At 36.2% G+C, this 19210-nt stretch overlaps 1 protein-coding gene across 2 annotated transcripts in view; it reads left to right on the top strand.

Moving 5' to 3' along the window:
* The window catches only part of IL1RAPL1 (interleukin 1 receptor accessory protein like 1), a 687022-nt gene that overhangs the window by 501178 nt on the left and 166634 nt on the right, over positions 1-19210 (top strand). For both annotated transcript variants that reach the window (XM_071430366.1, XM_071430365.1), the window contains exon 6: positions 17499-17573. In XM_071430366.1, the coding sequence (XP_071286467.1) occupies positions 17499-17573 (75 nt within the window). The remainder of the gene's footprint in view (positions 1-17498; positions 17574-19210) is intronic.

Below are 19210 nucleotides of genomic sequence, written 5' to 3'. Positions count from 1 at the left end.
AGAATATATATTTTAAATTTTTGTTATTAAAATATTCAGAAGAACATGGAATCAGTTCTTAAGTTAAATTAATAAATCATGATTATTGAAAATATGTTTTCACTGTTAGAATTTGTGGAGTGACAAGGCTATTTCAGGCAAATGCAAGACATCAGATTGTGACCTTTTACTAAAGAAGCAGTTCTTGTAATTGTAATTGCCTTGGGCTAGTGAGTGCTACTATTACATTCATTTTCACAATAAGTGTACACGTATTTGAAAAGATGTGTCATAGATCTTGAATGCCCACTTACAATAGTTTGGTATGATTATAGCTAATTAAATCAGATGGGAAAACTGTGCTTAATCATGTTAATTACTTGAATGAAAAGATACAGAAATTTGTGGATAAAACCTATAGTATTTCCTATATTCTTACTTTCCACACTGAGAGCTTTTTCATTTTTCTTTAAGTTTTATATCCTGTATTGTTCACAGTTTGGGGAAACAGGGATCTCTTGATGGTTTTTCTTTATTCTAATATCAAATTATGTATTTATTTTTCATTTATTATGCAAGGATTTTTTTTCAAACTATCTAAGCCAGTGGTGCCTACCAAATACAATTAAAAAAACCAGCTTCCATTCCTAGTGAAAAAAACGATTTTAGAGGAGATCCATGATGATGCATTAGTTTGCTTGGTGGACCTGTTAACTAAAGATAGAACAAAGATAAAACAGAAGGACAGACTGCTGGTTTTGCACCAGCTGGCACATTGTGAGACTGGTCTCAGACTGGACCAATGGGCCCAGAAGCAGAGCTTGCTCTCTCTAAACCTCTGGGGAAGTTGTAAGCCCTGCTCATGATTTTAGTGCAAGTCATCTACATCGCTAAAGAGCTCTGGTTCCTGAATACTCATACAATTTAAAAATCTGTGGAAATTATTTCTGCTGAGAAGTTCAATGATTGAGTGTAAAATATGGACAAAAGTGCTGAGCTGGAGGAAAATCTTTGAGAAAAATGAATAATTTGAGACATTACTTTATTGACATAATTAGTTTAATACTTTATCTATAACCAAATAATTGTCAACAGAGGAAGGACAGGTTTTGCCCATTATAATTTTCTCAAAAACAGCACTTTTTCTGCTTATAGGCAGAAGATAATAGAGAGTCTATTATATTTCCATGAATGTCTCACTTACTTTAGAAGACAGTGTTTATATATCTACTTATTGTTCCAAATTTTAGCCATCCCAGAGTTACAGAAATGTGACATTGTCATTGTTAACCCCATCTGACCATCAAAAATTTCTTATTTATTTTGATATAAGTATATAGCCATCCATCTATGTTTTCCATATTCAATTCCTGTCTTTTCCCATTTGCAAATGTCCAAAACACAACAAGAAATACACATTAAACCTACTTAAATATCTGGGAAGGATGAGAGATGCAGAAGCTAAAACATATCTGCAGACTAAACAGACAACAGTTTATACAGAAGAGTACAATGCTTATTAAGGAGGTAAAAATCATTTTACTAAGTGCATCTTAAAGTGCATTTACAATAATAAAAATCTAGCATGCATAGAAATAATTTGAAAATATCTGATTGTTCTTGATATAAAAGTAACATTTTCTAAGGCTGATAAATAAAATCTATAGTATGAAATAATTCTTGAGATTAAAAACATATTTTAAATGTTCCTAGGTCTGCTGCCAATGCTCATCTATTAATAACTTGGCTATCACTTGCAGGCAGCTTTTAGTAAGTCTGTTTTTTTCAAAAAATGACAACACTTGGCAGAGAAATTGGCCCTTATTTTCTTTGCAAAAAGTTTAGCAGTGAAAAACCTGTTTCAGAAGAGTCTGGAAAAGTTTCACACTCGTGAGTTCCAATGTCAGAACTCCAGCTTGAGGCTGTTCTCCCATGGACAAAGCAAAAGTGGACTGGAGCTAAGGAGCCTCCTTTCTTCATTCAAAACATCTTTATCAAAGAAAATAAGCAAGATGAAAAGGAAGATTAAAATTCATTAATATAACAAAAATTTTTGTTGAAGGTTCCTGGAACAGGAGCTGGTAATTTTGCCCTGTTTTGGGCAGGGGTTTTAGACTAGATGACCTCCAGGTTGCAGTTCTTTGCAGCCTCACCTATCTGTGATTCTGATATTTCACACAATAAGTGCACACTTAGAAACTCTTTGAAATATCCACATGTTGATGAGGTATTCTGATTAATATTTGAATAGGGCTCCTGGTATTGAAAAATTTACAATTTTTCAGTGACTCTTTTCAAAAATATTTATTTCATGCAGCCTGCTTTTAAGATTTTTACAATATTTGTTTATGAAATAAGTTTTTTGAAATCTGTCCAACATTATACTTGACAATTTTCTGTCATGATTTTTTTGCTTTTCTTTGCATTGTTTTTGTTTTTTTTGTTCTCTGGTGGATATGGTTTGGTTTGATTTGAAATATGTACCAAGGGTAAATCTTCTCCTTTCCTGCCTTTTCCTTTAAAAAATAAGAAAGCAGGAACAAAAAAAGATGTGAATATACCAAGGAACACACATTCACTGAGACTCCTTTTGCTTTCCACATTTGCTTCCTAGTATGAGGTCTTCCCCTGGAATTTGACTCTGTCATGTCTCCAGAGTTCTTCCACCCCAATAATTCCTTCAATTTCTTGCTTGTTGTTTTCTGATAGTTTGAATCTACTGATACTTTAAAGTGAATGCTACTCTGAGAAAGAAATCCCAGAAAAAATTATCTGGCTCAGCATAATTTTTTTTATTTTAATTATTTGTATTTCTGTTGCTGTCACAACTAAAATATATTAAGTTCAAATTTATCATGAGTCTGGATGAAGAATACTTAATCTGTAGCATATTGATAAAATATTTTTGCAATATGCATGAAGGATAAAGATATACATATGGATTTGGTTTGGGATCCCACCAATACTTGATAAATTCACTTCTATCAGAATAAGTAGTGAAGCAATAATAGGGGGGAAAGCTCCAAGTGCTGCAAGTTGCACTTATACATCAAGCAGGTAATTTCACTAGAAATGTGTGATGTTGTCATGTTTTCCTCCTAATGCAAAGTGAATTTGGAGTGATTTTCTTTCCTTTCTCTTAATTTTTAGCTCTGAATACACATGATGCATAGTCCTAACACAGAAGGTACCCTCGAGCTTCCTTTTTTTGGAGTGCTTTTTCAATCTTTTAAACCTCCATTGTGGTGAGCTCTACATTAGCAATCTGTGATTATTTCACTCAATGACTAATTTAAGTTAGTGCCCTGGAGCTTACTAAGCTTGCTGCCATCCTAGCTGAGGTACCATTCCCTGCCACATCATCTTTTACTGCATGTTCCCCAGCAATCAGCTCTGGACATCTACAGTGAGATTTACCTGAATTTATTAGACAAAAATGAAAACTGAAGGGAAGAAAGCTGAGAACACCATAAACATGGGATTTCTCAAACAGCTTAGGGAAAAAAAAAAATAAAAGGGTAATACTTACCTTTTTTTGGTTTTTTTTTTTTTTGAAAAATAGTGTCACTGATCTGCTACTTTCAGTGTTTTTCTTCCCAGGATTATATATTATGAATCAGGCATAAAAAGGACTTATGGCAGCTTTTGAAGTCCTAGTGAAACCCATTTGCAATAGTAAAACCTATGACATCTTACCTGTATTGTGTAAGATACAGAGACATATTCCATGTGTGCCACTAACAAATGTTACAGGTAAATTAAACCTCTGACAGAGGCAATAATTTCTGGATCCTCTCTGGAAGAAGTTGTATGGAAGAAAACAACAAATATTGTAATTATATATAGCAGAGATGTAACTCAGTCAGAAAGAAAATGTTAGAACTTTCATTATAGTTAACAAGACTTTGACAAGCCTTTTGACTCTTTACACTTAAGACAAGTCTGTCTAGTTTGCCTGAATGCCAGATATCTGTGGGGTACAATGGTAATGTGATATCCAGTGATTTTGAAGTTCCATCTAATCATGAAAATCCATCTGCATCTTTTAGTAATTAAAATATAGACCTGGTTGTGTTTGCTGTGGGGGTGGTAAGACACTGGAGCAGGTTGCTCAGAGAAGCTGTCGATGCCCAGTTCCCAGAAGTGCTCCAAGGCGAGTTGGATGCAGCTCTGAGGAACTTGGTCTAGTGAAGGTGTCCCTGCTGTGTTGAAGGGGTGGTAGAAATAGATGATCTCAGAGATTCCTTCCAACCCAGCATGGCTCTATGAACGTAATGTAGGAGAAGGTAATGAATGTAATGTATGAATGTAATGTAGGAAAACATGACAACATCACACATTTCTAGTGAATTATCTGCTTGATGCATAAGTGCACCTTGCAGCACTTGGAGCTTTCCCCCCTATTATTGCTTCACTACTTATTCTGATAGAAGTGAATTTATCAAGTGTTGGTGGGATCCCAAACCCATCTGTTGTTCATTTGACTTACGGGATCTTTTTTTCTTCCTCTGATACAGTCCTGCTGTCCTGTCTGTGGAGACCTTGTGTACCTTTATGGCCTAAATATTAATAGGACTTTTTTGTTACTAAGAATTTAAAAGTGTTTAATGGAGATATCAGACTTTTGGATAGACTATTTGCAATCAATGCTCTATATAGAAAAGATATGGCTATTACTGCTGGGTAATAGCTTTTACTTGCCTTTTTCTCTCCTTAAAAGACCCAGAGCCATGTAACATAATAGCTACTACACACAGCTGTTTGTGGAAAGAAAATTTGTTCTTTGCTATCAAAATGGAATACAAGGATGAAATATTTCTGAGGAACAATCCTTCAGTCAATATAAGAATGAGTATTTTCTCATGGAAATAAAGTTTTCCTATTCTCTCTGTAATTTTTGTCATCCGCAAAAATTGATGCACTTCTGATTTGATCTTTTTCTTTGTCTAGTTACTTGTAAAAACAACTTCATTTCTTGTAGGAGTGCTACAGATCTACATTTTAAGGTTCCATACAGCTTTGGGGGTTTTGTTATCTTGAATTTGAGGTGACAGCTAATTTTCTCTTTTCACTAGCATGGCATGTAATGTACTTTGAGCATTCAGAGAAAAGTCAGCCATATAAACAGAAGTCAAGAGTATTTGTATGCAAAATGGGTTGTGGTGCTACTTTCTACACAGATTCTGCATCCCAGATTTCTTATCCATTTGTAAAGAGTTTAACTTGCTAGAAAATTGCATTTTCCAAAAAAAACCCAAAAAGCTTTACATGCAAGTCACTTGTTTTATGGGGATTTAGATTCCTGCTCCTAGACTTACACAAGGATTATGGCACCAAGTAGGATTTACAAAAGCATAGGAATTAAACAAAGGGGACCATAAAAAGTTTTTGAGGACTGACATGACATCTACACATTAGTATCTACACCCTTTTTGGAAACTGGATGAAGGCTCCTGAATCCCTGGTGACATGCTGTAGCATGTGCAGTGGCATGGAGCTCAAACACTAGAAGCAGCATGGATTTGTTTGCAGTGCACCCTTCCCTTGCTCACCAACACACATCACTGAACTTCTGAAATAGAGTATTTTAGCACAGACCTGTCCTTTCTAATGGGAATCCTTGTATGACACTGAATAGTGCCTTGTAGACAAACTCTGAAAGAGATTAGAAAATTCTAACACATTTAACTAGGCCCTTTGCTGAAAAAGTTTGGAGTTTGCTTTACACACAGTTAGTATATACACAACTAGGGTGGATATTTTTGTGCACCAAGCATTAAATATGGTTGTGTAATCACCAGCTCTGGTAACATTTCTGCAGACCAAATGTTTATGATGTCTAATCTCTGTTTGTTGCCAAGGAACCGTATGATATGTGCTAATATAACATCTGCCACACTGGGCTTGTAGACAGAGCTTTATTTAAAGCTTGGCACATTAAATGGACAGTATGTATCAGATATCATTGTTCTCAGGCATGTTCTTCTCCCTCTCCTTACATGGACTATGTAACTTTTTTTTGGTTTTCATGTCGTATGGCAGACCTTGATTTCCTACCATGTTGAGTACCAGAAAAGGTATGGAAACAAAAGCTGCACAGCTGAGACTTCCGACAAGATTTGTATAGAGATAATGCAAACCTGAAGTCCTCTGTGCCAGTGTCTGCTGTTACAATGGAAGGATCTGTACACACAGTAAAGAACCAGGCACATCATCTGTATGATCAGCTTTGGAGCTCTACAGTGCAATTTGCATGGCACATCCCCCATCCCACCTGCTGCACAGACACAGAGTGCTCAGGATAGCTGGGGAATTCTCCAGGCTTTCTAAACCTGATTGTGCAGTACAAATATTTGCTGAAAATTATATGACAAGTGGAGACCTGCTAGAGATATTTTGTTCCAATCATCTGTTCAGAATAGGGACAGAGAGGGCAGGCTGCTGAGGGTTATTTCCAGTTGGGTTTTAAATCTCCAATAATGGAGAAAATAAAGTATCTCTGGGCAACCTGTTTCTGTGGGTCACCATCTATGAAGTGAACAACATTTTTCTCATGTTTAAGTGGAATTTCCTGTGGGTTTTTTGGTTTTTTTGTTTGTTTGTTTGTTGGTTTGTTTTTTTTTTTTTTGTTTGGTTTTTTGTTTGTTTTTTTTTTTTCCCTGTGCCTCTTATCCTGTCCCTTATCCTGAGAAGAGTATGATCCTGTTATCGTGACTTCAGCCATCATGGTTGCTTAGACATGGACAAGATCCCTTTGAGGAATCTCTTCTTCAGGCTGAGCAGTCTAAGTTCTGGTCTCTCCTTGCCTGAAATGCTCCAATCCCTGTGTCATCACTGTGGCCCTTCACTGACCTCATCCCTGTACATCAAAATCTCTCTTGTGTGGGAGAGTCCAGAGCCAGGCCCAGCACTGCAGATTGTGTCTCATCACAGCTGAGAAAAGGGGAAGGATCACCTTCAATCTGCTGGCCATGCTCTGCTTGATGCAGCCCAGGGTGCTGCTGCTCTTCACTGCTGCGAGAGCTCAGTGCTGGCTCACAGCTAACCTGTGTGCTGTGAATCCAAGGTCCTTCCATGACCATCTGATTTTCAGCTGCTCACCTCCAGGCCTGTATTGAAGTTTGGGATTATTGCTCCCCTGGGACAGGACTTGGCAATTCACCTTGTTGATCTTCATGAGGTTCCTGTCAGTCAGATCATTTCTCCAGCCTGTCAAGGTCCCCCTGAGTGGCAGCAGCCCTGCTGGTCATCGACCACTCTTCCCAGTTTTGTGTTCTATTATCCAGATCACTAAAGAAGTGCTGCACCAGCACTGATCCTAGTGGTGCAGGCTCCAAAATCTTTGTGCTGCTCATTGCAGCCCTCTGAGTCCAGCAATTCACTGAGTTGCCAACCCATCTCCCTATGGGAAAAATCCATCGAGTTTGTCAGTGAGACAAAAGCCTTTCAAGCCTTCCTTAAGCCAAGATAAACAGCATCAGCTGCTGTCTGCAGGCCCACTGAGCCCATCATCTCATCATCAAAGGCTACCAGGTGGGTTAAGCACAATTTTACTTTTGTAAATCCACGCTGACTATTCTCAATCATCATCTTGTTCTTAATAATCTTAGTAATGGTTTTCAGGACTGTTTGTTCCATCATCTTCTTAGGAATTAAGGAAAGGCTGGCCAGCCTATGCTGCCAAGATGCTCCTTCTAGCCTTTCTTGAAGATTAGGAGTGATATTTACTTTCTTACAGTGCAAAATCACCCAACTTAGAAGCAAAACCCTTGTCTCAATAGAAAAAAATGCTGAAAAAAAGCTGCCTGAGAGGATAGAAAAAAACATGTGCACCAAATAAGGAGTACAAAAAGCAAATAAAAAGTCTTCTTATTGTTCATGAAAGAGGATTTTTTTTTCAGTTTTTAGGTCACAAGAAATGACAGTATGTCCAAATTCCTAGCAGACCAAAGACAGATTCAGAAGACTAGATCACTGAAATTACTTGGAGAACAAAGTAATTGTTCTAATCTTACAGGTCTAAAACAGAAAACTGAACAGAAACTGAACAGAGAGAATGAGAGCAGGTCACCTTTTAAATTAGATGATTTTTAAATAGAGCAGCAGAATTAAAAGGTTGAATACAAATTCTGAAAGAGAAAACTCTATGAAATATGTAAAATCTTTAATTGTAAGGCCTTTAAATGTCAGCTCACTGGAAGATTTGAAGTGGTCAGGGTGCATAGGGTCCTCTTCTCTTTACAAGGCCTCCTCAGAGGCTAAGAAATCTTACTTTGAAATGTCAGCATTATCAGCAGATTTATATCAGATTTAATTATTAAAAAAAAATAGACTATCTAGAATTTGTCTTCAAAGGTCATGAGCTAGTGTATATCCAAGACCTATCTGCCCTAACTCCAAAAAAGGGAAGAAATAATAAAAGCAAGGCAGGAACAACTTTCCCAATATTACCATTCATTTCCTAAAATCATTCTTCTACTGATGCTACCTTCAATGGGGTACTTTAAAGAAAATTCTTCCTGATGGAAAAAAACCTGGAGATGCTGGTCAGCAGCAGCTGGGCATGATCCAGGTGTGCCCAGGGGGCCAGGGAGGCCAAAGGCACCTGGCCTGGATCAGCAATAGTGTGGCAGCAGGACCAGGGCAGGGATTGTCCCCTGTGCTCAGCACTGGTGAGGCCACACCTCAAATCCTGTGTCCAGTTTTGGGCCCTCTCTACAAAAAGGCTTGGAGGTGCTGGAGAGGGTCCACAAACAGGCATTGGAACAGGAGGTACTTAAAAGACCTGTAGATGTGACACCTGGGGACAGGGTTTATTGGATTGCACAGTGCTGGATTAGCAGTTGGACATGATGATCTTAAAGTTCTTTTCTAGGTTCTTTATGATTCAAATGATTCTAAACCACACTCCATTTCTTGGGTTTGAACTCTAAATCTGAGACAGGGTACACTAATAATAAGTAAAAAAAAAAAATAGTAAATACTTATATTCAATAACAAGTGTGAAGGTAGGGCTGAACAAGAAAATGTAGGTATCACTGAATAATTGGGCTGTATAAATGAGAGATTCTTGGGTTCATCTGGAAAGAATTATGGAGTAATTGTTAAAAATATGTACTTTTTCTAGTCACAGACGTTATAACCTTATGATACTTCCATCCCCTTATTTTCTGTGTTTAAACCTAGAGATAAAAGGAAGGAGAAGAGGTTAGGGTAACAATATGAGAAGGATGAATCCTTCATTCATCCTGGAATTAATCATCCTAGAATCTAGGATGATATGCAGAGAAATTTCAATAGTGTGATGCAGAATGCTTGCTTGATGATAACTTTTTAGTCTGGCTTTTCTAATAAGTTTGCCTAAATCATTATTATTTATACAAATATGTTTTGCTTGGTGAATATGACATCTTTTCAGGTAGCCTCATTGGAGGCTACTGTGTGTTTCTATTTTTTTCACAAAGTCTTGTTATACAAGAGTTATAAAGATACCACTTCCCTAATGACTCTTCTAAACAAAGGCATGAACTAACATGTAGGTAGAGGAGCAGATTCCCTGACAGGCTCTGACTGCATTGCTGCTGAATGACATGCTGCTGAGCTGCTTCATTAGGCTGAAACATCAGAGGAGTTGCTAGTGGAAATGCTCCTTGATATATCAATTAATTATTTTTCTAACAAGAGATTTTCTTTTCAAAAAATGCACTGATAATATATAATCTGATTTTTTGTAACAACAACATTCTTTTTTCTTCCAGATGATCTGACACCTCCAAGACCCAAGTGAAGGGAAAAATTTAACAGAACATGCAGGAAGACCAGGCTTTAACATGACATCCTTTTCATAAACCTACATAGGAAATCTCATTCCATTATCTTCCTATAGGAATCAGTTTTGTACAAAAACACTGGTGTAGTGTAGAGATACTACAGGCAAAGGAGAAAAATATTTTGGATTTTTTAGATACTTTAATATTTATATTTGTCTTTCTGTACTATGGGTCTCCTTTTGTTTGGGGTTTCTTGTGGGAGATGGGGAATCCTGTCACTATAATTTAAAAAAAAAGTTTAGAATTAAAGCTTTGCTTTATTTCTTCCCTTTTTCTTCATAAAATCAATATATCAATCCCAAATCTGCCACACAGAAAGAGACCAAGAGCATCTCAAGATATTAGGCTGATATTTCACTCAATTGTTTGACTACATATATTCTTTTGTTCTTTTTTATTTCAAGACTGCATTAACATCTGCCATGGCAACCTTTTGATTATTTGTACTTTTTCCATGGAGATGATCTCTGGGAAATGTCACTGTGTGTTCAAGAAAACTAACATCTCCTCTGAAGTCATAGGTATAGCACAAGTGTCACATCAGATTCAATTAGAGATGAGCAGATAATGAAAACCCCAACATCTGGCTTCATTTACTCTTCTCCAGTATTGAGTGTGTTGTTAATCTCAGGGGACTCACAGGCTTAAAACATTTTAAAAGGCTTCTTGCAAATATTCTTCCCACCTTTTATATTTAATTTTAGTAATGCCTCTTCTCCATATGCATCATGAAAACTTTTGCAACCTCTTTATTGAATACAAGTTTAGCTGTTTCTGCACTTTCTTTTAGGAAGGGCTTATATTCTATTCAAAGGACTATAAAGGTTTTTATTTTTGAAAAAAATGCTTATTGAAAAAATTAAAGATTATGGCCAGTTTGCAAAAAACATCAGAAGAAATTATTAGGTGGAAAAAATAAAAACCATTTTCATTTATATGCCCAAAGCAGTAGAGGTGAGGAATTGTTTTTTTGTTGTTTTTGTGGGTTTCTAATGAATGGTAAGGAGAAGACAATGAGAAAGACATAAACTGAAAGGAGAGACGTTTTTGTCTTGCAATGTAAGATTTATGGGAACATTTCAGAAGATAAAAGCTGATCTTGAGTCAGTCATAGTGGAAACAAAGTCACATTAGACAGCTCATTTACAGTCATACGCCTATGGCTTTGCACACATAACTTCAGTGTCCTTATATGTATCTGCCCCCAGTTTGAACTGCTTGATTCAGCATGCACACAGCGAGGCAGAATATTCTTACAGGGCTACTATGCAATTCATGGCATATGTGACTTTAAATTATGCCCTTGTGAATGAAAACCAATCTGAATGTAACTGAGAGTAGAGATTTAAGGTTGTTAAATCTCAAGCAGGTATAAAGAATTCCTATCTTATGAAAGACCTTGACATATACTAAGTTTTTAAAAGGCATTGATGTCTCTATTGATAGGTCCGAATACATAGGACTATACTATATATGGAGAAATAAGGAAAAAAAACAACATCCTTGTGTTGCATTACTTTTTATTTGCTCAGCTCACATTTACTCTCAGGAATCTCAGAGTTCTCAATATGAACACTCATCTGGACAGTGACTGTGTGGATTAATGTTTCAAGACTGTAGCTTCAGGCCGGACATAATTTTATTGCAATCTACTGTAGACTACTGCTATGGCATTACTGCATTTTCTTTTTCAGACATTTCTACTGAAACAAAGAAACCAAACATAAAAGTATACATCAGAGTTTTTCAAGGCACTGCAATTATCAACTGGAATGCTATAGTTATTCCTTCTATTATTATAATTACTTATGGTTCCTGAATATGGCCATCGATGGCAACTTTTCGTAACTGAGGGCTTTCCAATGACTGTGCTTTATTTTCAGAGCCCTCTCATGACACTTTAACATAGCAATCTAAACCCAATCCATTGTTTTACTCTAGATTCAAACCTTCTCCACTGATGTGGGCATAAGATAATTATGCTTGACAATGCTTGAATAAATGTTCAGATGAGGTAGTTGGAAGGGTGAGTGCACTGCCACGCGCTTCACAGCCAGACCCAGGACAGCTCTGAGCGCGTGTGGAGCAGGCAGCTCCTGCCTCTGCTGCAGAATTGTAGAATGGTTTGGGCTGGAAGGGACTTCAGACATTATCTGGTTTCAGTCCTTCTGCCATGGACAGGGTCACCTTCCACTAGACCAGGTTGCTCAAGGCCCCATCCAGCCTGTTCTTGAACACTTCCAGCCACGGATTCCGTGGGCAAACTTGTTCAGCTTCATTGTCAGTCAGACCTCCTCTATATCCTCCTCAGATATCCCTCCCCTGACAGAAGTACCTTGTCTTCACAATTATCAGTCTATGACAAAACTGGCACGACAAATACAGGAGAAAAAGAAACACAAGCTAATAAAATTAGCAAGAATGTACATGGAAATGAGGAATTCTCTTAAGTTTTTAAACACAAACCAAGAGATGGAATCTTTTTGAACTGTGGGTTGAATTCAAAGAAACAGCACAGACTTCATGAAAAGAACTCCATGTCTCTGATGTCCTTTGATTTCAAAGTGTAGGAATATTTTCCCTTTGCATAGCAATGAATTCTTCCCCCTATTTAATCCTGTGCTATAGTTACAATATCTTCCAGAGACATGTCAGTCATTTTTTCTAAAATGGTTTAAGTTCATAAACATAAGAGGTTTAATCTCATTGCATTATCTCAAATCTCAGTAAGATCAGAAGGATTTTCATCCTCAAAATGTACTTTTTACTTCAATAAAACTTTTGAACCTGAAATGTTCTAAAATATATATAACTCAGACTGGACAAGTTAGGCAACTATTCCTGTGAATTTTTGCCTGGAATGAAATGTCCAGACAATAAACTGGCTTTCTGATTTTTAGACATTTCCACAAAACCCTGTCTTCCTCTAAGAAATTAAAACCTTTTGTAGTTATTTTCAAGGGAGAATGTGAGAGCACTTCATAAAAGACACATAAACCTAGATTTTTGGAATTGTAATTTTTCTATTATTAAGTTTGTGCATTTTGAGGCTGCTCCATTTTGATGTCCAGATTAGTGCTATTTTGATATACAGGTTGAACTAGGATTTCTTCATTGCATGTGTTAAAATCTAACAGTTGGCTGGTCTCCCTGAATGATGGTGTTCTGCACAGAGCAAGTGTGTGTACCTATCATGTGACCACATTCATCTACAGCTAAAGCAGCAGCGTAGGAAGAGGAGCATGGAAGTCAGTGGCTGATGTAAAAATATTATCTTCTGGCTGGTTTCCAGCAGGGTGACTGATTGTGGTGGCTCTCACTTTCATTACCGCCAGAAAAATTGTTCAATATATTTTAAATGTACATCCGATCTGATAGACACAGAATGTGAATTTAGCCACTTTTTCTCTGAGCAGGATCAATATGTCTGCAGCTGACTGGTATTTCTGAAGTTGTATATTAATTTTTAATAAATCTTCAGAATTGGTTACTTCACCTTTTTATTTTTTAGCTTTAGTTTACTTCAAGTTTGACACATATTTGTTTTCAAACCATTCATCAATGATGGTTCAGAAGTCAAACATAAGATGAGCTGTAAACTTGATTTATGATCAAGCAGCTTTCTTTTAAAAGGCACTGACCTATCAATCCCCATTGTTTTTAAAGAGGAATATACCAATTTTGATTAAAATGATTCCTTGATTCTAAAGTGGTGGGGGTGGACAGTGGAGGGGCGAGGAGTCATGCAAGGGTGTTGAAAAACAAAGGCAAAAAAAAAGTGAGAAGGAAAGAGAAAGAAAAAGCCAAGAGGGAGGAAGGAAGAAGTGAATCCATGCATGAGTAGATAATAATATCCAGGAACTAAGATTCTTGCCAAGAGACTTGAGAATTCCCTCATGCAAGAATAGGAACCCGATCACTCTGTTCCTCCTGTGTGACAGCCATGTTGATAAGTACTACCTGGTGGGAAGAGGATCTTCTCTTTATATTTTTAAACATATTCAAAGGATTTTTGTTCTTTGCATGCAGTACAGAACAGGAAGTGCTTTCAAATCATGGATATTTTTGTAGGACATGAAAATTATTGCCTTTGTGCATCTATTTATAAAAAAAAAAAAAAGAATAAAAGGTATTTAACTTATTTAAGAGACCAGACGTAGTTGTGAGTTTTATAAATTTTCTTGAGTTCTTGCTATTTAGTAAAATTTTAGAAAGAAAGGATTAAATTATACTTTTGCTGTTCAATTTAGTAGATAGCTGTGGCTCAATATATCTGTCTGAAAATAATATTGATTTTGATCAGACTCTCCAATGGCTTAGTTAAGTCATTCCCCATGATTTTAAGGATATGAAAAAGTTTATAGGAGCTACATAGGTCTACTCCAGAGTTTCCTGAAACTAAATGAAGATTGCAGTAACTCTGTGTTGTCCATTAATGTTGACTCTCCATGATGGAGAGTGTACACTTGAGAGGTGTAGAGGCAGCTAGGGAAATTGTCACCTCTCCATCAGTTCACTGGAATTAATATGCCAGAAAGAACTTAGATAAAACTTGATCAAATAACAGACACTAAAAGCCCTGTTTGACTGAGGAAAAGTTTCAGATCACCTTGGAAAATTTGATATTTAAGCACATATAGTTATTAAAATTCTCTTCCTTGCTTATATAACTCCTAGTCACAGCAGTTCCCTACAGTCTAAAGCTCCGGAATGCAGAGTACCCAAGGTTATTTTTCCTTTTCTAGGCAGGTGAAGGAGTTGGCCCTGGGAAATGTGATTGCTTATAGGACAGACATACAAAAGTGTGAGATTGGTAGACATCTAAAGGAATACAATGGTAAATAGAAACTCTTATGGTTACAAACGTTAGTAACTATCCCTTTAAAATAAGCATATGACACATTTAACTTTTATTGAATCTTTGTTTTACTATTGATTAGGGAGGTTTTGTACTCCTGGGGGGGATGGGACAGAGTGCACTCTAAGTAAAATGGGAGGAATGGGTGACAAAGTAGAGAACAGACATGCTCCTTCAGGAAGCCTTGAAAAGTTGGAGAAAATCATGGAGTCTAATAAAGGCAAAAGCCATTTTGGTCTAGAAGTGGAATAATCCCATGCAGCAGAGCAGAACCTGGGACTGACTGAGTAGGAAAAAGCTTTGCATGAATGGTCCTGTCAGCCCAGGTGGACAATAAATTGAGCATGAGCTGGTGAATCCCAACTGCACAGCTCTTGGCAAGACGTTAGCCAGCATGTTCAGGAGGATGATCCTTCCCAGTCCTGCAGTGTCTGTGAGGCCTCACCTGGGACACCGAGAAATTTTCAGCTTTTTCCTGTTCAAAAAGACAGATATAGTGAACCAAGTCCAGCCCAGGGCCACTGGGTGGTTGGCAGCTGGAACACCCAAAGTGGTGAAATCTGCACCCACAGAGATGCGCAAAATGTGACTGGAGGGGGTCCTGACAACCTGCTCTACTGGACCTACTTCCAGCAGGAGGTTGGGTCACTCAGCTTCCAAAGGATCCTTCCACCTACATGCTCCTGTGATTCTGATGCATTAGTTATGTGTCTAATTTATTGTTTTCAGTAGCATTTTATTTTTAAATCATGTATTAAATCTCATAAATTAAACTGGACATTAATTTTATAACAACTTCATACTTCTGTTGAAGGATATGTTATCTCCACATCCTGGGCCTTTTAATTTAAAAGTAGAGACCTGAGATAGAGGATCATAAAAGTAATGTTGATCTTTGCTTAAACTGAAAAAAATGCTGGTTTTTAATCTACTTATTCATTGCATTCATATTAACTCCACAAGTTACTATATCTTTACTTACAATGAGAGAACTTTGCTCACAGTTTCAAAACAGATTTAGAAAAACAGTGACTCAGAAGACATTATCTGATAAATAATAATTGAGTTGAGAATGACAGAAATGCAAAATTAAATTTAAATTCATAGTGGATGTTTAAAAAATGGCAATGTGCTGACAAATTATTAGCCTTTACAGAGAAGTTAAGAAATGGGAATGACTAATTTTACAGTTTAAGAAGAAAAGATATTTTGAATCCTTTTCCCTTCCACCCACTTTAGCCTTTAAGAAAAAAAAAAATAGAGAGAGAAAAACAGATAAAAAGAATTAGCATTGGTGTAAAGAAAAGTAGCAAGCCAGAGATGATCCCAAAATTCTTTCAGCTCTCTCCAAAGCCTGTAGTGCAGAATGATTTCCCATAGAGACTAGGAGCTGTAAGAAGAATGATCTGAGAGAGGGTTTTTGGACCAAGTACACGTGTTTTACCACTCCCCTGAATTTTGATTCATTGCTAGGTCTGATGGGTTAACACCTCTGATACCAACTGAGTAGGTTTATGCTTTTATATATAAAGGATAATCTCTGTAAAGCAGAAACACAAGTTGATAATAGTTCCATTCTGTAATTGTTGCAAAGTTGAAATTAATGCTGTACCTTTTAAAGAATGTTGATAATTTACTAAAAGACCACAGGAAACATAATGAAGAGAATGCAAATAAACTTCTCCTGCTATTCCACTGACAGGAGACAAGTGTGTTTAGTAGATTAAGCCCATACACATATGGGTATGTGTGTGTGTCAGTAAGAAAAGGAGCATTGATTTTGACAAGTTGAAGGGAACAAATATTCTAGAGCTATATCAAAATGTCAAATGTATTTTAAATCTGTGACAGCCCATAATCTGTGTTAAAAACTGAAGTATGAATTGATGTTGAAAAGCAGAATATCAAAATGTTGCAGGTGACTAGAAAAGTTGGAAATTTCCCATGAATATTTACTACCAGAATTAAAGGGAAAAAAATACTCTTTTTGTTTCATATGGCATGTACTCATCTCTCAGACACAGTAAAAAGTACACTTGCTAACAACAACAAAAGTAGTAATAATCAATGTCACTTCTGTGAATCAAGTAAGCAGATGTTATATTTAGTAGAATAGGAGGATTTATATTCATGCATGGTTTGAACACATTTCAACAACCTTCAGAAGGTTTTTTACCACTACAAAACTCATTCTATTCCATTATTGCATGAAGTCTACTAATATTATTTCAGGGTAGACTAAAAGGTAAAAGAGAAGCCATGGTATTAGGAATCTTGACATTATTTCATTGTACTCATTCCTTGGATTTTGAAAATTTATCTAGTACTTCACTTTACGAAGTTTCAGTGTTGGGAATATCTTTCAAATAAAATTGTCATTAAATATTCTAAATTGTTTTACAGTAACTTATGTTATTTATCTTTTAATGACTATACCTTATAGAAGTAATTAAATACTACAGCAAACTGAAATTATGGATAATATTTACCAAAAGAGAAAATTGCAATGTCAGTGCATTTTTGCTTGGGGTTTTTTTTGGTTGGTTGGTTTGGGGTTTTTTGTTGGTTTTGTTTTATTGCTTGGTTTCTTTTTTGGTGGTTTTTTTTTTTGTTTGTTTGTTTTTGTGGGGGTTTAAAGAAATTATTTTCTTAATAAAGGGCCTTTAATTTTGATGCTACATTTACTGTCTAAGCCAAAACTTTTACAGCTACTGAACATTATTAATACAAAAGAAAACCAGAGCTTTCTTGAAATAATAGGTATAAAACCAAGTCTTAGTCTACCCAATAATAATCAGAACACTACATATGTGAATTTCTTTCTTTTCTAGCGCCACTAACAGATAAACCACCAAAGCTTTTACACCCCTTGGAGAGTAAGCTAACAGTTCAGGAGACCCAGTTAGGTAAGTAGCAAACAACCTCTGTTCAAATTTTATGAAGGAATTCAATGTGTTAATGTATGATGGTAATGTGATGGCATGTTGACATTAATAATTTAATTGAAAAGACATTAGACACATGTGGCTTCCATGCAGAGATATGTGCTATATCATTGACAAAATTGTTGTTGACAAAAAAAGTCTTAATAATTAATACTGAATGCTAAGCTTTTGGTTACTGATACTAGGTTTTATCTTGCTGAAAGTCAAACAGTGACCAGAGTATCTGAACTTTTCTTTCTAAACTTTTCCTTCTCTGTATATTTATACATACTTACTCTGGGATTCATTGGGATTTTGTGATTTAAGTTCTGCTCAGAAGACGTCTGTGCTTTGTTGGCAGCAAAGATATTCTGTAATTGCAAAGGTTGTGCTGGGCAAATCATCCAGCAAACAGTAGTCTTATCATAATAGCATCTGATAATTCTGAATGGATATTTATGCACTGGTGAATGAAGAGAAACTGAGGCATGAAGAAAGCATTTTGTTTCACTTTTTCTAGTCTAGTGGGTGGTGGCTATGATTGGTCACTTTTGTGTCCTACTCCTGCAGAGGTAATGAAGACTCCAAAATTGAGTGCATGTGTTACTAAATTTCACAGGATATAGCAATTTATCTCTTTTGTGGATTGGCAATGAGGGCAACTTGTAAGAAACAAACTGTAGGTTACCCTGGAATTATGCTTTGGTGTCAGAACAGTAACCTATTGATAGATTTTCTAGCATGTTCACTACAGGAGAAAATGGAAACCAATCTGGTGGAAACAAATCTCGTAGGAAAAAATATATATAAATCTCATAGAAAAAAATACTGCAAGTAAAGCTCAGTACATTCTGCAACACAATATCAGAAAAAGCAGAAGGCTTGCAAATTAATTCTGACAGTCATTGGCAGAGCATTTTATGGTGATTACCAGCTTATGCCTAATAGTGGCCAGAGAATATCTCATATTTTCTTTGATATTAGTAAACTATTACTTTGAATGATTCAGGCTATCCAGGTAAATTTCTGATATGCTGATATACCCTTTTTTTTTAGAAACTATTGTATAGAAAAGGAGACATGTAGCATGTTTCCTTCTAGAGCTTTCTATTGTTTTGAAGGTATTGTTTCTGATACACTGATTCAGAAAATCTTTCCTGGATGCCAGCCCTAAATGATTTTAGGTTGTTTGAACACAAGACTAGGGAACAGAGAACAGAGTGACTGCACATTTGTTTTTTAACTAATGTTGCTTATTGAGATATTTTTGATGAAAAAAAAAAAACAAAACCAAAAGGCAGAACCTTTCTGGGTTTTTATGTTGTCCTGCTAAATATACTTTATGGTGAGACTATGTCAAGAAGAGTGTAATTATTAATGGCCAGCTAGAGGATTTTTGTCTATGAGTTTTAGAATTAATCTCAGTTTTGATTTCTCATAGTTCTAAAAAAAATCAAATAATTTGAAAAGAACTGGGTTTGAAAAAGACACTTTTCAGAAAACTAAATAGATGTTGGTGAATATAAAAGAGTTTACTTGAAAACATCACTTTCAGGCACGGATGGGAAAGTCTGACCATAAATTAATGTGATGTTACAGTACTTAGCCTAATATCAAGA

This window comes from Agelaius tricolor, unplaced genomic scaffold (assembly GCF_023055355.1).
Source record: "Agelaius tricolor isolate 1412-34295 unplaced genomic scaffold, bAgeTri1.0.p SCAF_7, whole genome shotgun sequence".
Classification (NCBI taxonomy): domain Eukaryota; kingdom Metazoa; phylum Chordata; class Aves; order Passeriformes; family Icteridae; genus Agelaius; species Agelaius tricolor.
The sequence above is the reverse complement of the archived record's forward strand: the minus strand, read 5'-3'. Positions and strand labels throughout refer to the sequence as shown.